Source organism: Lygodium microphyllum, chromosome 24, assembly GCF_053477565.2.
Source record: "Lygodium microphyllum isolate KBCC chromosome 24, Lygodium_microphyllum_v1.1.10, whole genome shotgun sequence".
NCBI classification, from domain to species: Eukaryota; Viridiplantae; Streptophyta; class Polypodiopsida; order Schizaeales; family Lygodiaceae; genus Lygodium; species Lygodium microphyllum.
Window position 1 is genome coordinate 6,298,938 of NC_141158.1, and position 25,294 is coordinate 6,324,231.

The 25,294-nt window shown below is 40.9% G+C and overlaps 1 protein-coding gene across 1 annotated transcript; it reads right to left on the bottom strand.

Annotated features, from left to right (window-relative positions):
- Window positions 1-888: 888 nt before the first annotated feature.
- LOC148014813 (uncharacterized) lies at window positions 889-3,785 on the bottom strand. The gene is made up of 3 exons (XM_087665589.1): window positions 2,684-3,785; window positions 1,361-2,334; window positions 889-1,238 (listed from the first exon to the last, which is right to left on the bottom strand). Exons 1-2 carry the CDS (start codon window positions 3,710-3,712, stop codon window positions 1,588-1,590), a joined length of 1,776 nt encoding a protein of 591 aa, XP_087521715.1. The 5' UTR covers window positions 3,713-3,785; the 3' UTR covers window positions 889-1,238; window positions 1,361-1,587.
- Window positions 3,786-25,294: the final 21,509 nt, after the last annotated feature.

Genomic DNA, 25,294 nt, shown 5'->3' on the forward strand with positions numbered 1-25,294 from the left:
TTGTCATATAAGCTTTGTGTTGAAGATGAAGAAGAAAGAGAATAACAATAATAAGAGAAAGCACTAGCTTCTCCCACACCAATCCCTCACTCTACCTCACACTCTTCCTCTCCCTTTCTATTAATCTCTCCCTCTCTCACACAAGTAATATGCAAGCAACAAGTAGGAAAAGAGCTCCCCAAGATTATAGACCACAAGAATGAGCTTACCAAATCAGTTCTTTTGCCTTTAGACATGGCCTTGGTTTTCTTGGGCATCCTCCCATCTCATTGGATTAAATTAGTATTCTATCACCTTTCTTTCTCTTACCTTGCACTTACTCTTTGGCTTTTTACAACAATTTTGTAACTTCTTGGGCCGAGATTTTTACACACATGCCTCATTCAAGATGTTATTACAATTTGCATGGGAATGAGCCTAGCTTTTTTTTAAAAATAATTTTTAAACCAAAAATTTACAAGTGCTTGAAAGATGCTCTAATTTCTACTGCTCTTTTCCTTGTAAAATTTTATCTTTTTTTTGCAGCTCCTTTGTTGCATCTTCTTAGAAGAGGTTAATACTAGCCTTTATAGCAAAATTTGAGGACTTTGACCCAAATTCTTGAAGAGGTTAATACTAGCCTTTACAGCAAAATTTGAGGACTTTGACCCAAATTATTGAATTTGGTGATGCAAACCTATCAACTCACATCAACATTGTTGACACTTCAATTGATGATCAATTAGTGTCAACAAATCAATTTTTTAACATTGACATTATGCCCACTATGGCTAAGATTAATGTTTCAAGTTTAAATGTGTTTATTATTAGATTTCTATGACAACATTTACCAAACTCTCAAGATTTGGCATGTTTAATCTCTCTAGAATTATGTACTAATATGTTTCGTGTTGGAGAGAAAATACATGTGAGACCAAGCTCCATATTATAGAGAAAAACAAGTTTGATAGGTGAGTGAATGAACTATACAAGTCTACAATGCATTTGCAGTCATATTATTTGGTGGACAGATTGATGCGGTTAGGAATGCTAGTGAAATGTAGAGGGAGGGAAAACGCCAATAAGGTATGGTCTATTATAAGAAACAATTAATCATGATTAATAATAGTAATGATAGAAAATGGGGTAAAGGCAAAGTGCAAGTCGTCGAGGCCGGCATTTGCCAAAAGCAGCGGAAAGGCTTCCATGTGGAAGGCAGGCCTAGCCTTGCTGCGGTTGATGTTGGAAGAAGGTCCCACCTGCATCCAATTCGCCGTTCATAAACAACATTAGCTATCGTTTTTAAAAGCCATGCACGTCTTCCGAGAAATCAAATGCGATCCATACAAAGGCCCAATAAACTATGAAACTGCATCAATACCTTGCCGTCCTGCTTTCCCAATCCATCCACATTGGGACGAATTTGATGCAGTGGTGTCTCGCTAAAGGATGGTAAATGGGTAATAAAACTGCAGAAATTTGCCGGATCTAAGGTTTGGCAATTGCAGTGATGGGCGTTTTGCCAATGGCAGTAATTAGGGTTTGGCGGTTTTATCCAAATGCGGTAACTAGGGCTCGGTAATTGCGGTCGGGGTAATTTAGGGTTTGTCAATCCAGCTCGTCGAGAGCGGCTGATGCGCCGAGAGGGCACTTCTGAGATCGAAGCAAGGCGTCAGCTTCGGCCATGGCTTGGGCGATGCCTTGTTTGAACATGCGCAAGACCTGCTCGAGCCCAGCGACAGCATCTACGATGGTGGGGAGGACGGAGCAGGTGGCGGCTGTGAAGTTGTCTGATAATTCTCCTTCATGAGCATCATCATCAGAACGATAGCTGTCGTGATGTGGTTGGCAGCAGCACCACACGGCCAGCTCCAGAGCCTTCTTGAGTGCCCCCTCGGCCCCTCTCGGCAGCAGCAGCCGCGCGTCCAGCACTCCGTTAAGCGCATACTCGTCGTAATCCCCACCGTAATGATTCATTATCGTGCTCCCCCCGTCCTTGATCATCTCTAGAGACCTTGCCAAGGACCTCAGATACTCCCGGCTTGCCACCTCGCATGCCTTCCTACCCGTGATCAGCTCCACCAAAACCAACCCGAAGCAGTAGACGTCGCCAGATTTGGAGGGGGCTGTTGGCCTGTTGTTGTGTGTGGAAGGATCAGCTGCAGCCGCCAAATCTGGCGGCGCGCCATTAGGATAGATCAAATCGGCTGGTGAGACTGAATGTACCGCACGGCCAAAGCCGGCCAGCTTTGCGTTCCACGACGAGTCCAGCAAGATGTTCTCGGAGCTGATGTTTCCATGAATGATGTTGCAAGGTTCAGCATACACGTGCAGGAATCTGATGGCCTTGGAGACCTGCGATCATATACATAAAATCTAACATTAATGACCAACCCGATTACCATGCTACTTGCCTATTTGAACAACATAATAAGTCGCGGAAATTATCAGTCCTTGTTGATTTGAACATCATAATCAAGCATTCAGGACCAACCAGACTACCATCCTACTTGCTAATTTGACATTTAATTCACAACACAATGACTAGAAGAACTAATCTACATAAAACAGATATAAGGCCTGATCATGAAAGAGATATAAGACCTGATCATCAACTCACACACAAATAACTCGCATGAGCATTAATTGGACGTCGCATTAAGCAGCTAATCCAACCACATAGGGATACGACGTTATAACGGACCTGTAACGCAACCTCCAGCCTCTGCTCCCACCCCAGTATTGCTCCATGGGATGTACCGCCCCCGTGCAATTGGTACCTTAGCGACCCATTCTCCATCGCCTCATACACAAGCAGCCTCGACCATCGCCCTGGCCCCTGATAGGATTTGGTTCTATCGTTAATCCCACCACTGGTACTGCAGTACCCCAACAACTTCACAATATGCTCGTGATCGACCGAGGAGAGTATCTGATGCTCTGTGCTTATACTATTGCTGCAGCCCTTCACTGATCCCGCCTGATCAGGATAGTCGTGACCTTTACCTGGATTAAGGTTGCGCGTCTTAATTGCCACCCTCCTTCCGTCTGACAACAAACCTGTGTAGACAAGAGAAGACGAACCCATCCCTATGATGTTGCTCTCGTGGAAGCCATTAGTAGCCGATGCGAGCTCGGATAGACTGAATTTGGCAATGGAGGAATTGTAATCTTGGCAGCCCCCAGTGTTGTATATCACAGCTAAGTGTGGAAGAAAAGTGCCAGAGCTGCTGCCTGACAATTCTACTAAGGCTCTCCTAGAGAGCTGTTTGTTTCTCTTGCTGGATCTGCACAGCCACAGCATCATCCACACCATGGCCCCCGCAAGAAGTAGCACACCAGCTAACACTCCTCCTACCAAGCCGGCCAGAAAACGGGAGGACATATTATTACTACTGCTTCGATCAGTACTACTGATCTCGCTTTGCGCTGATGACGTATTATCATTTTGCTGCTGAAGATCACCTCTACTTGTAGTACCCATCATATTAACTGCATGTGACGGTGTCAGGAATGACGATGATTCGAGCACCATCTTCCTCTTTAACCCAGAAACACCATTGTCAGAAGGTGCAGTTTTGATGGAAGCTCCTACAGGTAACATATGATTGCTATTGTACGATAAGAGACAGATCATAAGATATGGTACTACATTAGTGCCTAATAGAGAGATTCCATTGCAGCATCTCCTCGCGCTGTTTCTGCCATCTGTGTGGAGATCAGAAGTGGCCATTTCACAGACTAATTCAGAGCCTATATGAGTACGATCAGGAAAAGCAGGAAATTCAATCCTGTAAACATGATTGAATGTGCTCTTGGCAGGCGAGAGAGAGAGAGAGAGAGAGAGAGAGAGAGAGAGAGAGAGAGAGAGATCAGAGAGGCCGGGGGTTAGGGGGGCGGGTTGTCCAGATGCGAGAAGGAGTGATCGAAAGCGCCTTTTTCTTGCATGAAACCTGGATTCTCCTATGTGTTACATACCATCATCAATATTAATCTAGACTATCAAGGCTAGTAGGTTTAATGTTGACTACAATGTCTTTTACCTCTAGGTATCCTCCCCCTTACGTATGTTTCTCCCATGTGATTCGCGTTAGTCGCAGATCCCATCTTAAAGGGGTGGATTCCAAATCAGCACACAATTAGGACAGCTACCCTATGGATTTGTATTGCGAGCTCATATATTTTAGCCTCAACAAGACAATCAACATTGAACTTAAACTTTTCGAGAACCCGCACTTGTGTTGATGTGAGTTTGTATGCATATATTGAGATTTTATTCAACAACAATTGTATGTTAAAGTAACTCATTGCTACACAAGAGTTTTAGACAAATTTGATTATCATTCCCACAATAAAGAACAATATGATATGAGATGGAACAATATCATATCAATAACAATAACGCATGTAGGTAAATGTTAGAGTAGTAATCCAAAAGAATGGTACATAAATGGTCAAGCAACTAGCTAATAGATCAAAGTAAAACTCATACTATGTTTTCATCATTATGTCATGTGAGACGTCTTTGTTAGCCTTTGTATCTAAGTCAGGGTAGTGCTCATGAGAAGAATGGTCCTAGTCACTATGGTTTGCCCCCTCACCTATGTATTTGCATCCTTACCTAGGGCAGTCTCTACCTGCACATCGCCCTTGGACTCCTCTTGAGCAATGGCCTCTATATCACATGTTTCATGAATCTCCTACACATTTTGGGATATTTATCGATATAACCATGTGTTACTTAAAAATTGCTTTGGGTAACTTAAAAATTGCTTTGGGTAATAAATATATCTAGGTACTTACAAAAGATTGTGTGAAAGGAAGCTGAAATTGATGTTCAAACCCCTCCTGACAAATTTAGGAGAAGAATTTGAGATGTTCTTGAGATAGATATTGTTATGTTTGGCCCTCTTGCACACAAAGAGAGTAGGTTTCCAATCCTTTAGGCCTTGGAATCAGAACCAAAAGGATATTTGAGCAACCACCTCAAAACCCCAAAGTTTGGGTATCCAAATTTTCACATGTTAAGAAGGAAGAGCTTGATTACCATGTTGCTTAGTTTGACACTAGATGAAGAATTGGTGGATTTGGCCAAATATATAGTGATCAAGTTAAGTACTTCAAGACAAGGTAATGGATGGGTTAGTAGCTATCGCTTGCTAGTTTCCAAACTTATGATGCACTTCAAAATTCATTTTTAGGAAGATTCTTGAAAGACAAAAGTCCAAGGGATGCCTTGAGGAAAATTAACAATATGGATCCAAAAACTATATTGATGGAAGACTATACTCAAAAAATTAAAATTTTAGTCAAGCATCTTGCTATACCAAATAGAAAGAAATGCACATTTGTTACTTTGTCAAGCATTGAGAGAAAGTTAAGGGGATCTATTGCTAGCGTTGAATTGCAGCTTAATGATACTTTAAATACTTTGATTAGGGCTATGGTAAGAGTGGAACGAATTGAAGACTTAGAATTGGATGGGTCTAAAAGCTAAAAGAGTGAGGATTCCTCAGGTTCATAAGAGGATTCTAAGTTTGATAATGAAACTGAAGGGGAAGAGAGTGGTTCAAAATTAGAGTCTAGAGATTAATCAGCAATGAATAGCGAGATGATGGAAGACCTACAAGAGCACCTCATCAACAACATCCATCTTCCCCAATTCCAATAGCCTTGATTGAGTTACCTAACCAAAATGAGCAAAAGCAACATCCTAAAGATGTAGCTAGTGCTTCAAGAGAAGATTGTCATTAAGAAGAAAATTACACAGAGGAGACTAAATTATAAGATAATGTACTAAATATCACTACTATGCATGTGCAATGTGTTTTCTCTAATTGTATTAAATTTGAAGAATGTCCTAAAGAACCCCTTACATTTATACTAACTAGAAGTCAAGCTCAAAAGAAAGTTTATTGGGAAAAGCAAAAGAAAGTCAAGAAAATGGCTACTAAGCAAGTTAACATGCTACAAAACAAGGTATTAAAGTCACTATGTGAAGTCTTGGATGATTGGGTATGGCAAAAAAAGTTGACTTGTAATCAAACAATATTATCAATTAGAAGATACAGATGTAGGGAACTTGTAAGAAGGATGAGAGCGGAGTTTTGAGCACGGAATGTGCCTAAAATTTGCCAAAAAATACGAAATTTAGGGGAAAAATATTTAACATCACAGGTGGCGGCTGCAGCTAGGACGATTTTAAGCACCGAGTGAAAGACGGCTTTTAAAAGGCGCCCGAGCGATACTTGTGGATTTTTTATAATTTTTTCGACTACCGTTCTGGATGCCAGGAGTTGCCAGTTAGTGCAGGATGTCAAGACGGATGCGCAGGATTTTTCAAAGCTCGAAATGGAGTCCGGACGAGGAAGAGGCCACAAAATGGGCAAGATTTGAAGAGGTGGACAACTTTGAGGACCAAAAGGGGGGGTGCCCTTTGGGAATTTTAACCCCCCCCCCCCCCCCCCCCCCCCCCCCCCCTCCCCCCCCAAATTTTATGATCAAAACATGAAGAAAATCGTGGAGAACAAGCGTGATCAGGACGCGCCGAAAAATGCGCCATCACTCCCATGGATCATGATCGAAGGTTGAAAGCAACCCATCTAACTGACATTGGGCCTCAACTTCTCCCTCTTGGCTGACTCTATCGCCAGTCTTCGCATGAGGAATGGCTGTCTAGATGAAGAGAACAAAATCTAGTCTTTCTCTCCCCTCCCTCTCTCTCTTCCCTATGGGTTGTTCATGTGTACCATCTTGAAGGAGGAACCAGGGAGGGAGAATGAAGGAAATGGTGATGAAGATTGATGGAGATACTGAAGATTAAAGTGCAGCATTGGATTGAGAACAATGGAGGCTCTGTTTGCTGGTTATGTATTCATTCAAGGCATCTCGGGTTACGTAAAAACATGGTATGACTATTTTTATGAAGAAAATGAAGTATTTTTTATAGTTTATGATGATAATTATATTCTTATTGGATGAAAATTTATTTCTGTACTGGTTACAACATGAGTAATTGTTGTTTATCAAAAAATTCTGATTTCTCAATGATTTACATGCTCTATTTAATCCCCGTAAACCCGAAATGCAGTTTTTAAGTGGTAAAATTGTAGTTTTTCCGTTTCGGACGGGTAAAATATGTTCCCATGGGGGGAATATGGAAGATAAATTGAATGATAGTGTGCTGAAGTGATTGAAATAGGAAAAGTCAAAAAATAGTATATTTTATTGCCAAATAAATCAAGAAAATAGAGAAAATAAGGGAAAAATAGAAATACGTCTTGGAAAAATAAGGAAAAATATAAGGATTGTTTGTGGATGTGTGGTAGTGGCAAAGCATGAGGTTTAGCCTCATTTTGCCCTATCTCCTTGTCAAAGTTTGTGATTTATCACTTTTTCTACATTAAAACATGACAAAATGAACCTCTACACCTGTGCAACGAAAGCAATTCCTAAGCATAGGGGATTGGGATGTTTGAATGGTGTGATTTGCGTGCTGATTGTTGCTGATTAACTGATGCATACCATGACATAGAGTCTGTGTTATTTTAATGAAAAGGATAGTAGCACAGGAGTGGTCTCAGTTCTATCCTTGCATCGCCGCAACGGGTTAGGGAATAAGCATTGAAAGCCTGGTTGTGCACAATACATTCCTTATTGAAAATGATGTTTAAGCACTTTAGGATCATTCACTTTGTATGTGCATGAAACCATGGTATCAGAATAAAAACCCTGGATGCATAGCACATGTTTTCAATGACAATGACCCACGCTTGAGTGTGGAAAGGCATCGTAAGCCGTAGGATAGACATTTGTTTCTTGGGGGATTATTTAGTAAGGACACATGGTATCTCCTGGATTACTTTCGAATGAAGAGTGGAGTTTGTTCGTTTGTTTTATATGTTGAGCACAGCACATCAAGGAGCCAATCCCTGCGATGTAGGAGAGCTGCAGTGGGGCCGCGGTGTTTCCATCGAGAGGTTGCCTCCCATGTATTTTATTATCGTGGTATTTATTGCCAATGTGTAAGGGTTCTCCCTCTGTGGAGTTTATAGAAAGGGAAACGTTGAACTACAAAACTATAAAACTATAAACGCATAGATTAGGCTTTAGGGTAGTTTGTCCTTTAGCAGAAGATAGACGCTTCTGGCCTGCGAGGCCATGAGGGTGTGTTTGTCTGTTTTGAGCATGAGGTCCGCTAGTGCCATAGCCAGTGCCGGCCCATTTCAGGTCCCATCAGTGGTGCGTTTGTCGGGAGCTGCCAAGTGGTGGTTCTCGAATCTAGGGTTTTTAGGGACCAAAAAGTTGGTTTATGTCCCTTGACAAGGACCGTCAAGCTAAAATACAAAAAGCAGAACGTGCTGAGAGGGCTAGACGATAGTTGGAGATTGTAAGTCGCTATTCTCCTCAAAGGAGTAGCCGATACACATAAGAGGCAGTGGTCTTAGTAACCCAATTGCTGCACATAGTCCTTTAGGTGCAGGAGGAAGCACAAGTTCTTCCTCTCTTCCACCAAGTCAACTCACTTCAAGTGGGGGTGTGATCCCATTAGTCCAAACTCCTATTGTCAATCTGATTGTCATCATGGCACAACCCATTGCAATTCCTGCAGGGACGCCGGATCTACCAGCTTTAGGAGTTTCTCTGCCCATTTTTAATGGGTTAGCTGAAGAAGATGCGGAGTTTCACATTTGTGAATTCCAAAGATTAATATTTAATTACCGCATCCAAGATGAGGGACATCTTATGATGTTCTTTAACATGACATTAAAAGGAAGGGCTGCAGTATGGTATCATAGCATAGAGACTGGAACCATAACCACAATCGATCAATTTTATGCAGCTTTTCGAGGAGAATATGCCCCTGAAAGAGGTAGCCAATACTGGTTGCGTGTTTTGAATGTAACACGCCAAGACCCCCATGAGAATGTGAAAGCTTATGCCAAGAAGCTTAAGGAAGTGTTTCGTAAGTTACAAACTTACATTCCCATTCCGCCGGCTGCCCAATTGCAATACTTCTTGCATGGATTAGATTTCAATATTCAGGTACAATTGACCAGTGTGGCTTTGGCTGATATAGACACCGCCATTACGCGGGCAGAAGGAGTAGAGTCACGATTACAAACGGCCTACTCCTCTCGAATAAATATTAATGCAGGTCTAGTACTTGGAGGCAATCTACCATAGATGAATGGAAGTCAAGGGATGCCTATGAATAACCCTAATGGGAGAGGAAACATGGTTCAAAATGTACCTTTGCTGCCAGCTCCTCCCACTGTGACTATGCTTATGGCTAGTCAGTTGGCTCCACCAAATGTTGGAGGCCAAGCTTCGAACCCTAATGTTGTTCCTGTGAGTCAACAACCAATGCCCAATCAAATTGTTAGGCCCACGGAATGACGAATAAACGATCAAGGCTATGAGTCGAGTGCCTCTAATGTCCTTGGCGAAGTTAAGGATATGATGAAGCATTACACGGACATGATTTTTGAACAATATCGGCAAATAGCTGTTGACATCAATTTCCTAAAGAAGCAGCAGAATCTGATAGGGAGTCGACGCCTTGAAGAGGGTGGACCCTCAAGATTCAGCTGTAAGTGGTGTGGCGGACAACATTTCCCTCCAACAAGGGAGTAAACAGCCAGGTCTAGTTAATCATAGAGTACAAGATTAGTTCCCTCCAACAAGGGAGTAAACAGCCAGGTCTAGTTAATTATAGAGCACAAGGTAGTAACCTCCAACAAAATGATGGACCAAGACAAATATTGCAAAGGGGAAAGACCACTATAGAAGAGTTGCCCCAAGGCAATGGAGTCAGCCTTATTGAGGTTGTACGTGTCAATGGCGCTGAAACCTCTAACCTAAGAGCCGTGACAAGAGGCCAAAAGGCTAAAGAGGGTGATAAAGATAATGCAAAACCAGTTGAGGGAAACCCTAAGCAAGGGGATAAGGGGACACAGGTCCTGAATCCTGGCATGGAAGGTGGACCTCTAAGGCCTGTTGACAAAAAAATCGATCCTAAGAAGGATGAGGAAGTGCCAAGAAAGAAGGCAAGAGCTAAAAAAGAAGCACCAAAGCCGGTCCCGAGACCAAAAGAAAGGATGGTTTGGCGAGAAAAGAGAGCTTTGGCTACTTATCATGATTTTGATTCAGCAAGTTCTCTTTGCGAAGTCAAACCAGATGTAAACCTCTTACAGTTGATTAAATTATCTCCAAGAGTACGCAAGGAATTCAAGAAGATCCTGCATATTGGGTATATTGTAGAACCTTTGAGCATAGCACAAGTAGGGGAAGATTGGTTTGATCATGCTGAAAAGAATTGCCCGAGGGTTCCAGCATACGTGGACGGAATACTAGTGGAGCATGTTATCGTAGACACTGGGTCCTCCGTCAATATCATGAGTTCAGAGTTGATGGAGATGTTGGGTCTAGGCATCCAAAAAGATAGCTCCACCCTTCTTAGAATGGCTGATGATAGTCTAAGGCAACCAAAAGGTTGTGTTACTAAAGTCCATGTTACAGTTGCAAGTGTAGAATGCTTCTTGGACTTTAGGGTGATAAAATTTGCAGGACGTCCAAGCTATCGAGTCTTGCTAGACAGGCCTTGGATTTTACGAACAGACTGCCAAGTCGATATACCCACCGGTCGAGTGGTTCTAGGTAGAGGTGCTAATCGAGTAATAGTTGATGCTTACCCTGAGTCTCCTCAGAGTGAGAGAGCTCCTTTATCCTCTACTGAATTAGAGACAGCAGATGATCCATCTGGTAGTGAGACATCATCCAGTGATGAATCTAGAGAGGGGTCCACTACAGAGGATATTTATCAGATAACTCTAAATGAGCCGATAGAGCCGCAAGATAGGATAAGAGACGCGGATGTGATTGAGTTGGACCTTGGCACGCCGAATGATTCGCGGCCAATTAAATTAGGTTCCATGCTCAGTTCAGCAGAAAGGGAGGACTATGTCTCCTTGATTCAAGAATTTCGCGATATCTTTGCTTGGAGTTATGACGAGCTGAGAGGCATTCCTACCAGCCTGGCTGTTCATACTATTCACGTAAAAGAAGGCAGTCATACTGTGCGTCAGAAAGTAAGGCGTATGCCTTTTGAATTGAGGGACGGGCTGTTTGAGGAGTTAGAGAAGTTACGAAAAGCTAGTTTAATCTTCCCTATACAGTACACAGAATGGTATTCACTAGTTGTCATCAGGAAGAAGAAAAACAACCAGATTCGACTATGTGTAGATTTTAGAGAGCTGAATAAGCAGACAGTTAAGGATTACTACCCGTTGCCATTTATTAACCAGATTTTGGATCAATTAGCGGGTAGGGAAATATATTTGTTTATGGATTGCTTTGCGGGTTATAACCAGATGGCAATTGCAGAAGAGGACAAGTTGAAAACGACTTTCATTACTGTCTTTGGTACTTTTGCATACCATGTGATGGCCTTTGGTTTGTGCAATGCGCGTGGATCATAGCAATGAACAGCAGACAAGACCTTTGGTGACATCTCCCCAGATGAGTTGAAAGTATTTATTGATGACCTGGGGGCAGCCACTGTAAGGGAAAGGATGTTGACTATTTTGAGAAAGTGCTTTGAGTGCTGCAGACAATTTTGTATCGCTCTTAACCCAAGGAAGTGTGTCTTTGGAGTGCCTTATGGGCTATTGCTAGGCCATGTGGTCAGTTCACTAGGGATCGCAATTGACCCTGAAAAGATCAAGGTTATAGTCGCCATGAGTCCACCACGCACTCCGAAATATGTACATAGCTTTTTGTCATCGGTAGGGTACTATCAGAGGTTCATAAATGCCTTGGCAGAAAGGACGTTGCCATTAACGAACTTGTTATCCTTTAGCTGTCTATTTGTATGGAGCGACCCTTGTAAGGTAGCTTTCGAGGATGTGAAACAGGAGCTAGTAAAAGCACCAGTTTTAAAAGCACCTAAAAGAGGTGAGGTAGTTTACATATTTTCAGCAGCCACCATGCATAGTATCAGCTGCTGTTTAGCCCAAATCTGGGAGAAAAAGTGGTATCATTTGATAGCTTTTGCTAGTCGAAAATTGGGCATATCAGAAATTAACTACACCTACATGGAGAAGTTGTGCCTTGCGATGGTCTTTGCGACTAAAAAATTTAGGCACTACATCCTCTATGAGAAGGTAGTTTTCTATACGAAGGGGGAAGGGCTTAGATTGGTTATGAACAAGCTGCAACCGCCTGATTGTCTAGCAAAGTGGTTAATCACTTTGTAGGAGTTCAATTACGAGATTAAGAGTAAGCCATCGAGGTTGCAGGGTATTGTGGAATGCCTTGTGGATTTCAAGAAGCCGAAAGAGACTTCTGGTGCGCAGATCGGACGCAGAATGCTCACGTACTGAATCCCAAAAGGTCCCCAAGAACAATGAACTCTACCTTTTTGCACAAAAAACCATGTAAAAGCATGCACGACAAGAAGCAAGAGACAAATTGGGTTCAATCTCCCCCCATGCCTTGTGTGAGTGCTTCACAAAGCATGTATTTTATGTATATTTCAAACTTCATGCTCAATAATAGCCCAATTTACAAAAATATGACAAGCTTTTAGATTTTGAGTTTGCTTTCTACAAAAATAGGAAAATAAAGCTAATTGACGGTGCCCATAGAGTCTGGCACGCCCAATCTCAATGTCCAAATAGAAATAACATATCCGTGCGCATAGGCACATACAAAATAATAATCAATAATCACTGTCTCAATAGACATAACAAAATATAGGCGTAGCGCCTATCAAAATATAGTCCAAAGGTCGAATACTCACTAGACTCCAATGCTTTCCTCCGCCACTGCTGCTATCTCTACACATCAACTAAAGCATTCACAATCGTTAGTAAAATAATACAATTAAACCGACAAAAGTGAATACCTAGCAGTCTTAAGCTACATAAATAAATCAACTGGTTAGAAATAAATCCTAACCTTAATTTATTACGAGTGCGCACTCTAAACTCATAAACGTTTATTAATTTAATATGCATTTTGCGGAATCACCCACTATGGAATCACCCATGTACACACTAAATTAATGAAACGCCCGAAAAGGACAGGCGTCCCCATCAACTTCTCGCACAAAGAATCCTCTTTGTGTATGAGCCCCGGTCATCTAAGTTTACGGAATCCACCGTAAAACCTCACGGAATCCACCCACACTAAATTAATGAAACGCCCGAAAAGGACAGGCGTCCCCATCAACTTCTCACACAAAGAATCCTCTTTGTGTATGAGCCCCGATCATCTAAGTTTACGGAATCCACTGTAAAACCTCACGGAATCCACCGTGGAATATGCCTCCTGGCATCAACTTCAGTTGAAGGAAGTGATATTGAAGAAATGTTTAAAATTGATACAGCTTCTATCCCATCTTGGTATGTTGCTATCACGCATTATCTATCAACGGGAGAGACTGGAGCTGGTTTGTCAAAAACAGAAAAGAGGAAAATCAGACAACAGGCTTTGATGATATCTATCGCCAATGTGTGATGCCTGACGAGGTTCCTTTCATCTTGGAAGAGTGCCATGACTCTGCATGTGGAGGGCACTTTGCTGGACGATTGACGGCACAGAAAGCTTTAAGAGCTGGATATTAGTGGCCATCCATCTTCCAAGATTCCTTTGAGTATATTAAGAGATGTGATACCTGTCAAAGACATGACAACAAAGAGAATAGGAAACGCCCACTTACGCCTATCATGGCTATCCTTCCATTTGAGAAGTGGGGCATTGACTTTGTGGGTCCTATCACCCCGTCGTCTACTACTCAAAAGAGATACATTATAGTAGCAACTGATTATTTTACAAAATGTTCAGAAGAGCAGGCGACGAGGCAGGACAATGCAAAAGAGACTGCAAGTTTTCTTTTAGAGCAGATTATCTGCCGTTTTGGTCCACCGCAGGAACTAGTGTCAGACCATGGAACCCACTTTTTGAATAAAGTGATTAAAAGCTTGACTGAAGCTTGGTAAATCAAGCACAACAAAACGACCCCCTATAATCCGCAAGCAAACAGACAAGTCGAAAGTACTAATAAGCAGCTTGTGGGTATCTTGTCTAAAATAGTCTCTGAGAAGAAACAAGACTGGGACAGGAAGTTGTATGTGGTAGTATGGGCGTACAATACAACATTCAAGCGAGCTACCGGCCATACTCCATTTAAATTAGTCTATGGGGAAGAGTGTATGTTACCCCTCGAAATCGAGTTACCAACCATACGGTTTGCAATTAACTACTCTTTGGGACATGAGGATTCACTCTTTGAACATTTCATAACCATAGCCCACCTGGATGAATTGAAGTTGCAGAGCTTATTACACCAAGAGGTAGCTAAACGTCAGATGAAGCAATTGCGCGACCTTAAAGCAAAGAAGTATACCTTTAAAAAATGGCAATTAGTTCTATATTACAATGCGCGTAGGGAGCTGTTTCGAGGGAAGCTGGAACCTAGATGGGATGGCCCCTATAAGATTGTTAGGATAGGGAAAAATAGGTCTACGGCTCTACTAGCTGATCTGCGGGGAGTAGAATTTAAAAATAAGGTTAATCTTAATAAGATTAAACCTTATTATTTCTAAGTATGCTAACACGGGAAAATGCATTGTAGGTCCATGCTGGGGCTGATTTGAGACCTGCAAAAGAGCTTAAAGCTAGTTGATGGGGCGGTTAATTCCTTATTTGGAGCACCCATATCTGGAGCAGAGATACCATCAGGGAAAACTTATCTGGTGGAGCAAAGGATACAAAGTGATTGAGCAAGAAGACAGAACCTTTGTGTGGGAGATCAAAGTCTTCTGCCATCACTGCTTACGAATGTTGACAAGTATCCCTGTTGAGTTCAATGAAGAAGGTGGGATGGAGCCGTCAGTTCATCCTCTAAACATGTTAAATTTCAACTATCATAATTACGAATAGAGGAGTTCGTGATGGCAGGCTATGTAAACCCATTGTGGACATACACATTATATTTTGACGGAGTGTCCAGGGGCCCTAATAAAAAAGGGAGTGTTGGAGTAGTAATCTGAGATCCCCGACGTAGAGTTACGATGAAGTTAGCTGTTTATCTCAGGGTAGGATTCACTAACAATATGGCCGAGTATAAAGCCTTGATTATGGGATTGCATATTGCCAAGCAAGGTGGTATTCATCGGTTGTTAGGTAAAAGGGGATTCCCAGTTGATCTTGAATCAGCTAGATGGGACATACACAGTGCGGAATCCCATCCTTTGTATGTATCATCGAAATGCGATGACCCTACTTGAGGAGTTTGAGAGAGTGTCTCTTCAGCTGATTCCACGTTACTAGAACCAGTTTGCGGATTCATTAGCAAATCTTGCTTATGAAGAAGACCTTTTCTTCAACTGTGGTCCTAGTTTGGATATTGCTATCAATAATGAGACAGGACCCAATCACTTGTCGGGAATGTTATTAGAGCATGCAATATATGGCAAGCGATGGCTGATATGGGTGATGCAAAGAGTAGCCGAGACCAATCTACCGTTGTTATCCTAGACCCATAGACTGATTAGACAACATGTTATGCGTACGCCTCTTGCTATATATGCAGGAGGGATGGGTCATAACCTTATGCATTTAGCTTAGGGCTGTGAGCCCTATTTTTTCTCCTTGGAAAGGAGCATATTATTGTATATCTGTACTATTTCGGGGAGGGATGTGTAAGTGCTATTCAGTTTGATTTTGTTAGGCCAAGAGGATCGATCCGTTTTTGTAGGGAAATGCTTTATCTTATTAGGCCAAGAGGGCCAGTTGTCTGTTTAGTACAGGTGCGGATAATGGTTTCTTGTTTTAGTTTTATGCTGGACAGGTTCGAAGAAGAGCTTGGAAGGAGCCTTTGTCGCGCGGAAGCTTCTCGTGACCCTATCCAGGTCATATTTCTTCTTTACGAGTAACGTGTTTTTCTGCTATATGTGTCTGTGTACTTGTAGGGGATTTTCTTTTCTTGATTGGGAACCACTGTCCAAGGCATGAAGTCCCAGGTTTAGGTTAGGTATGTCTGAGGGAGGTTTGAGTAGTTGTTGCCTCTTGTAAAGACATTGTCAGGCATTGAAAGTCTTGTTTTAGAAAGCAGTCCTAGTGACCCTGTTCTGCTAGCCTGCTAGGCAGCCATTCTAGGAGTTCTTGCTTAGTTGTGAGGCAGTTAGAGAAGCCTGTCGAAGGAAATAATAATGAGAGAGAGAGAAAAACCCTGAATATCTCAAAGACAATAAATATATACAAAGGTGTGTAAAAAGGGGTTCTAACCCCTATAAAAATAGAAAAGCAAAGAAAGAAAAATTTATAAGCAGTTGATCATCGCCTTGCGAAGGCTTGGTAGGTTCCTGGGGATGAGTCATACCTGGGGCCAATGCCTTGTCTTCCTAGGGGTGGCGTCTCGCTGGAAAAGAAGAAAGTAAGGAAGGTTGGAGCGAAAATAAAAGTGAGCGTTAGAAAAGGATTAAGTGCCGCCTTGTGAGGGCTTGGTAGGTTCTTGGGTACTGAGACAGGACCTGAGGCCGATGCCATGTTCTCGTTGGGTCACTACGCTCAGCTCCCTCATTTTTACATGCCTGAGTATGGAAATAAAAACCTAAAAGAAGAAATATGCTAAAAGAAAATACTTCTTGATCAAGCTATAGGAGTCCTCATCTAGTAGGAGCTCCTGGTTGTCTTGTCCTTAGTTAGGTAGGTAGTTCAGACCACCACTTAGGGCGACCTCTTTGATAATTCTTTTTAGATTGGCCGTGTTGGAGCAGTGCTTTAGTGACTAGCTTCGAACCTTCTATCAGATTATGCTGGGCCTACTCCTTGTGGATTTCGTGCCTTGGTTTTGTCAGGGGATAGGGTGAGCATTGTGCTGTGTTTTAGTATGTATCTATTTTGTATCAACTTGATGCTTCCTTTGGTTATTTTATGCAGATAAGTTGTGAGATTCGACAGGCTGAGTCGCCCTATCCCGTGGTCGCCAATGAGAGCAGAGTTTTGAGCCTGGGATGTGCCTAAATTTTGCCAAAAAATCTGGAATTTAGGGGGAAAATATTTAACATCACAGGTGGCAGCTACAACTAGGACGATTTTAAGCACCAAGTGAAAAATCTGGAATTTAGGGGGAAAATATTTAACATCACAGGTGGCAGCTACAACTAGGACGATTTTAAGCACCAAGTGAAAGATGGCTTTTAAAAGGCGCCCGAGTGACACTTGTGGATTTTTTATAATTTTTTCAGCTGCCGTGTGGGATCCCAAGAGCTGCTAGTCAGTGTGGGATGTCAAGACGAACGCGCAAGAATTTTCAGAGCTCGAAATGGAGTCCGAACGAGGAACAGGCCACAAAATGGGCAAGATTTGAAGAGGTGGACAACTTTGAGGACCAAAAGGGGGGGTGCTCTTTGGGAATTTTAACCCCCCCAAATTTTATGATCAAAACATGAAGAAAATCGTGGAGAAGAAGCGTGATCAGGATGTGCCAAAAAATGCGCCATCACCCCCATGGATCATGATCGGAGGTTGAAAGCAACCCATCTAACTGACATTGGGCCTCAACTTCTCCCTCTTGGCTGACTCTATCGCCAGTCTTCGTGCGAGGAATGGCTGTCTGGATGAAGAGAACAGAATCTAGTCTTTCTCTCTCCTCCCTCTCTCTCTTCCCTATGGGCTGTTCATGTGTACCATCTTGAAGGAGGAACCGGGGAGGGAGAATGAAGGAAATGGTAATGAAGATTGATGGAGATGCTGAAGATTGAAGTGCAGCATTGGATTGAGAGCAATGGAGCCTCCTTCTGCTGGTTATGCATTCATTCAAGGCATCTCGAGTTACGTAAAAACACGGTATGACCATTTTTATGAAGAAAATGAAGTATTTTTTATAGTTTATGATGATAATTATGTTCTTATTGGATGAAAATTTGTTTGTGTGCTGGTTACAACATGAGTAATTGCTGTTTATTAGAAAATTCTGATTTCTCAATGATTTACATGCTCTATTTAATTCTCGTAAACCCGAAATGCGATTTTTAAGTGGTAAAATGGTAGTTTTTCCGTTCGGGTGGGTAAAAGGTGTTCCCATGGGGGGAATATGGGAGATAAATTGAATGTTAGTGTGCTGAAGTGATTGGAACAAGAAAAATCAAAAAATAGTATATTTTATTGCCAAATAAATCAAGAAAATGGGGAAAATAAGGAAAAAAATAGAAATGCATCTTGAAAAAATAAGGAAAAATATAAGGATTATTTGTGGATGTGTGGTAGTGGCAAAGCATGAGGTTTAGCCTCGGTTTGCCCTATCTCCTTGTCAAAGTTTGTGATTTATTGCTTTTTCTACATCAAAACATGACACAGTGAACCTCTACACCTATGCAACGAAAGCAATACCTAAACATAGGGGGTTGGGATGTTTGAATGGTGTGATTTGCGTGCTGATTGTTGCTAGTTTTCTTATGCATACCATGACATAGAGTCCATGTTATTTTAATTAAAAGAATAGTAGCACGAGTGTGGTCTCGGTGCTATCCTTGCATCGCCGCAACGGGTTAGGGAATAAGCATTGAAAGCTTGGTTGTGCACAACACATTCCTTATTGAAAATGATGTTTGAGCACTTTAGGATCATTCTCTTTGCATGTGCATGAAACCATGGTATCGGAATAAAAACCCTGGATGCATAGCACCTATTTTCAATGACAATGATCCACGCTTGAGTGTGGAAAGGCATCCTAAGCCGGAGGATAGACGTTCGTTTCTTGGGGGATTATTTAGTAAGGACACATGGTATCTCTTGGATTACTTTCGAAATGAAGAGTGGAGTTCGTTCGTTTGTTTTATATGTTGAGCACAGCGCATCAAGGGGCCAATCCCTGCGATGTAGGAGAGCTACAGTGGGGCCGTGGTGTTTCCACCGAGAGGTTGCCTCCCATGTATGTTATTATCGTGGTATTTATTGCCAATGTGTAAGGGTTCTCCCTCTGTGGAGTTTATAGAAAGGGAAACGTTGGACTACAAAACTATAAAACTATAAATGCATAGATTAGGCTTTAGGGCAGTTTGTCCTTTAGCAGAAGATAGACGCTCCTGGCCCGCGAGGCCATGAGGGTGTGTTTGTTTGTTTTGAGCATGAGGTCTGGCTAGTGCCATAGCCAGTGCCGGCCCATTTCAGGTCCCATCAAAGGAGGTTTTGATAGGTTCTTTCAAGCTTTGGCAAAGTGCCCTTTATAGTTGACATTGAATCAAATATTGGGCTTGATTCCAAGATTTAAATAGAAACTTCTCATAAAAGTTAGAAAAAAAAAATTAAAAAAATTTAGGAAAGAAGTTTGCAAGTTCAGCAATCTCTTAAGTATCAAACAAGTAGTAGCCACTCAAAAGGAAGTGGGGGACTATCAAGCCCCTCCTATGGAGGGAAGAAATATGATGATGTTCTCTTGGATGGAGGTATAACGTGCTCGATTGAAGAGCCCTCATTTGCACAACTTTGTGGTCCATCGAGAGTCTTTTTGAAGTGACACTACCTAGTACTTGTTAGAATGACACAGGTTTTGTCATCTAGGTATTGTCGTGTCCACTCCCCACAATGAAAGGTTGTAGCTAATTAAGTAATAGTGACCCAAAAGACAAGAGTAGGGATGTTGCACCTAACACATCACAAAACAGTATAAGCTTACCAAACCACTCCAGGATGTCAACGATGAGAGAAAGGTAATAAAGTATCATGTGAAGAAGGATGGTGGTGTAATTTACTAATGGAAATAGCTTAGGGTCTATCTAGTGGTGCTCTGCACAATGGGATGCATAGTATGCTACATGCTAAAGAATGCTTATGCAACAAGTACCACTTGGACAGTGTCCCTCGTGGGAAAAGTGTTCACTTTCCCCCAAGCACCCTAGTCTTGATATAACCCGCAATAATCGACCTAAATTTGGATCCCTAATTCTATACTAAGGTGACTTGATAGTTTAACTAGCATTGATCCTTGAGTCACTGCATCCGCAAATCAACTCAACCTCAAGTAGATCAATGACACACTTGGCTCATAGTGAGTGAGAAATGAGAGGGAGCAACATGCATCAATTCCTCTACATGTAGGGTATAGTCTCAACTCCGTTTCCCTAAAATGATATTGATCATAGTCTAAAACAACACACTAGGTAGTCACACATTCAACCCTTTCCTAATTACATCGCCTTGAAAGAAAACTGTCGGCTATCGAGACTACCCATCTATAGGACAAATTTGTCCAAAATCGCATCCTTCCGCTTTCCTTGGGGGTTTGTTTTAGTGACCTAATTATCCTAACACATTGACATGCAAAGATGATTTCCTTAATTAGCCATTAAACATTGGTTTCTTCACATTAAATTATGATCACTGACACAAAGACAATGTCAAACAATCTTTGAAAGCACTTGCAAAACAATGTATTTATCTTGCACCTTCTTTAAGGTACAATCCCAACCCGACATTTTGTCCCTTAATCCAAGACTCATGTCTAATATCAAGCACACAATCCAACAATTTTCCCTTATCTAGCATCATGGTCTTCTAGGAAGTCCATCCTGGATCATGTAGAGGTTAGTCGTGATCCTTGTTGATAGACCCAAGGGATTTATGGCTAAAGCCCCCATTGCACCCTTGTTACCTCCTAGCATAATCTCCTCCCTATGGAGGGATGTCTTGCATCTCGAGTTGGTCCTAACCTCAAGTGCAGTCAAACAACCCCTTGGTGAAGGGCTCCTGCCACTAGCCTTAGGGGAGGTCTAGTGTATAATCAAAAATTATCCACCCATGAGGGCACAAGAACTCTCATGCAAATTCATAGTGAAGCAAACAACCTATGATCAAAAGCTAGGAAAACATTTCTTTTCCATAATATCAATCCAACAATTACTTTGAATACTCCGTAAAAACAACCACTTATCTTGAATAGCAAGACTATCTCTTTCACAAAATAACTAGTCTTTTCTTTAAAGACAATTTCAACAACCAAAAACACATCCTTTGTCTAATGCTTTGCAAAAGAAGTTGCAATCCCTTTTCTTTAATTACTTTGAAATAATGATGCAATCTATAACAACTTATCCTTCCATTAGAGTGTAATTTTAAAGTGATATATTCTAATCACACAATGGAGTAATATATTGTTAACATTTTTATTTACATCACAAACTTTCCTTTTTATATCCAATCTTATGTTATTGTATTGAGTGATTTCTATTCTACCTTCCTCTAGGTCACTAAAATTCTCTATAGCATGACCAACTTCAATACTACTTGACAACATGAGTTGCTACTTTACAAGGTAATTTTATGCACATTCTTTACACTTCAACTTTATGAACACCCTTCATTTATATGCAATAAGAAGTAGTCTAGATACTGCATATATGATTTATGAGATTTACACTAGGACTATATGATGACCATAATTCTCAACTCAATTTTTTTAAAAAAGCAAGGAATATAGGGGGGCACCTAGAGTCCTTTGCAAGTTATGGACATGACATGCTCCCATATCCACAGGAATAGTAGGATCAACCTGGGATTGAGGAACTATCTTCCAACTAGATATTACCCGACTTATAGGGGATGCCACTTGTCAAGATCCTGTAGTTAGACCAACTGTCACACAAGGATAAGTGCAAGAACCTACAATGGTGAAATTGCTATCAAATCTTTGCTCATAAGGTCTCTCCTCCTCTTCTTCTTTCTATCTTTTCCCTTCTCTTTCTTTCTTTCTATCTCTCCCTCACTCTTTCTGTATCTCACTCTCACTCTTTCTCTTCTTCTCTTATCCTTCCTCTCCCCCTCTACCTCTACTCCTTTACCTCCTTATCTCCTCTTCTTTTCCTCTCTTTCTTCCCTCTTCTTCCCCTCTTGTCCTTCCCTTCTTCTCATGATCCTCTTCTCTTCTGCTCCTCTCCTCCTTCCCTTCCCTTCCTTCCATCTACTCCTCCTCTTCTCTTCTTCTCCTCTTATCCTTCTCTTCTTTCTACTACACACCTCACTTCTTTTTATCAATCTTCCTTTCTCTCTCTTCTCTCCTTCTCTTCCTCTCTCTTTCCCTTTTTCTTCTCCCTCTTCTTCCATTCTACTATTATTCTCTTACTCTAACTCTCTCTTTCCCTTCTTCTCCTCCCTCTTCTTCCCTTCTATTACCCCTCCTTTTCTCCTCTCTTCTCTCTCTCTCTCTCTCTCTCTCTCTCTCTCTCTCTCTCTCTCTCTCTCTCTCTCTCCATTCAAGAAAATTTGTTTCAAAGGTTTTAACCTCCCCCTCTAAGCCTCAAGTCACACATGGCTTGAGGACATCATGGGAGGATCAAGAGTGGACATTCTCCCTGAAGATACATATGTAATGAATAAATATGGTCAGCTAATACCTACTTCATTTCAAGTCAAGATGGCTGATCAAAGGAGATTGCAGCCATTAGGCATCCTGAAAAACCAACCAATCAAAGTTGTAGGCTTGAAGTTCAAAGTTAGTTTATGGTGTTAAGAATGACTGAACTTGGGAAATCTTACAACACATTTCTAGGTAGGTCATGGTACACCATGGTTCAACTTGGCTAACTGGAGGCACAATTGGAGTGCAAACTATATTTACATTCCTATGGCTTAATGGACAATCAAATTATCTGTAGTAAATAAAGTAATCATGAAGAATTAGTTCAGATCATTAGTGGCACCAATCATAAACTTTATAGATGAAGTAGGGGATGATAATATTTTTTAGGAAAATCCCTCCGTATTACCAAATATTAAAATAGATATGGATAGGATTATTTAGAAGTACCAAGAACAACCTAGCAATGTTGGAAATGGAATTTCTAAATAGCAAACTATTTGTTGGGGTGTAGTCTAGACAACATCCTAAAGATCATTTTGAGGGGCAAGAGTAAACTGAAGTTTAGGGAAGTTCATGGATTGAACTTAATAAAATATTTAAGAATTTGGGGATAAGTTACTTAATTGTAAACAACAAAAAAAACTACAACATTAGGGCACCCAAGAATTTTAGCCTATGCATAGTTTGGATGTTCAAGATGATTTAGAAGGAGAATGGGCTCTGTGAGGAAGCTCTAAATTGCTCAGAAGAGATGCATTTAGGTGGACTATTATCCAATTTATTTGCATTCTGAAAACATGCATTGTTGGAAAAACTCTTCTTGCCAAAACATTAGCAAAATTAGTGAATGTTCCTTTTGTCATTGCGGATGCTACCACTCTTACACAGGTTGGATATGTGGGTGAAGACGTGGAGTCTATTTTATATAAACTTTTAATGGTTGTTGAATTCAATGTCCCTGTAGCACAACAAGGGATTGTGTATATTGATGAAGTGGACAATTTTTTTTAAAAAAAAGACTGAAAGTCAAAATATCAGTAGAGATGTATCAGGTGAAGGTGTATAGCAGGCTTTACTAAAGATATTGGAAGGCACTGTACTTTCTGTTGCTGTGTACAGTCATTACAACTGCATCTACTACGACTCATTGCAAAGAACAAAGTTCGAGTCTACTAAGACAGATGATTCAGCATGTTTTTTTTTTTAATGATGATGAAGAAGGAGACTTTGTGGATCTTGAGAAGAGCAGTGTTCTTCTGATTGGCCCCACGGGATCTGGAAATGAACTACCAGCCACTTTATTTTACTCAGTGGACCCCAGGGACAAAGATTTATCAAGAGAGGCTATTGTGGGGGGCCGCTTTTTTGTTTGGAAGAAGGTGGCGTGTTGTAGGCCGCCTGAGGGGGGAGAAAAAAGCAACGTAAACAAGCCGAGCGACATCATTAGTTGTAGATTGAAGGAAATAGTGTCATCTCCAATTGGTGGTGAGGTTTCAACGGACTGCTTTTTGAAAACACTTGAAAACAGAGGAGTTGAGATCAGACCATGCTTTTCCTTTAAAACGAAAGGAAGTATGCCAAGGAGAGTTCAAGGTTGTGAATGTGAATTTACCAAATATAACAGAGAGATACCACAAATAGATACAGCTGATATAAAAGAATCTATCTGCCGTGTTCCAGAATCAAGCTTTGATGAGGCTGGATATGCAAATATTTCGACAACACCATATGAGCTACCTGATGGACAAGTAATTAAGATTGGAGCTGACCATTTCAAGATTCCAGATCTGTTGTTCAATCCTTCATTGATCTAGAGAGTTCCTAGAATAGAGAGAAAGGACAAAAAGTTATTATTTAGGCTAAGTAGAGTTACAAGCACACCATGAGAAATTATGTAAGATTTCTAGAAGATGAAGTTTAGAAAGTCAACTTGAAGGGAGAGCCAAAACTGTACATTAGCATTTATGTAAAGGAGGATTTCAAGAAAGATTTGATAGAATTGTGCAAAGAATTTCAAGACATTTGCATTGGATTGTATTGAAATGAAAGGCTTTGATTCTACAATACGTCAACCCAAAATTGACTTGAAAAACAACGCCACAGACCAATCATACAAAAGAGGTACATGATGAATCAAAACTATGCTAAGGAGGTCAAGGAGGAGATTGATAAGATATCAAGGATTGGTTTTATCAAACCAGTTAATGAAGTGACATCTTTATGTCCCATTATTGTGGTATCTTTAAAAAATGGAATATTTAGGGTTTTTGTTGATTATAGAATGTCTAATGTAACAAAAATTTCTAATCCCATTCACTGACTCTCTTCTTGATGATGTAGCATGACATGAGATGTATAATTTTTTGGATGGATTTTCAAGATATAATCGTATCAAAATGCATCCTAGTGATATAGATAAGACTGTGTTCATTACAAAATGGGAAGCTTATGTTAATGTTGTCATGAACTTTTGGCTTAAGAATGGGTCATCAAAAATTTCAGTGAGCTACTCATTGAACTTTCAAACCATCCATAACAATCTTTATGAGAGTTCTCATTGATGAGTTTTGTGTCTTTGCTAGCTAGAAGAAACTCCTAATGAATGTGAGACTACGCTTTGAAAGGTGCATAAAGTGTGCAATATCCCTACATCAATTTAAATCCATCTTTTCAACTAAGAGAGAGTATTGTTAGATCATGTTTTATTTGAAGAAGAAATGACTATTGACTCAAGGAAAATACATATTGTTTAGAAAGCTAAAGCTCTAGTAGATGTCAAGGATATTATGAGACGTGTACTTGTAGGGATCAATCATAAAAATGTGAGTATATCACATGGATTCAAAATAATGGATGTTTCAAATATATTTATTTATATAAAAGGGTACCATATAAAGGGGTTATTTATAGATTGAATACAAAAGGGGTGTACTTTATCTAGGAAAATTGTGC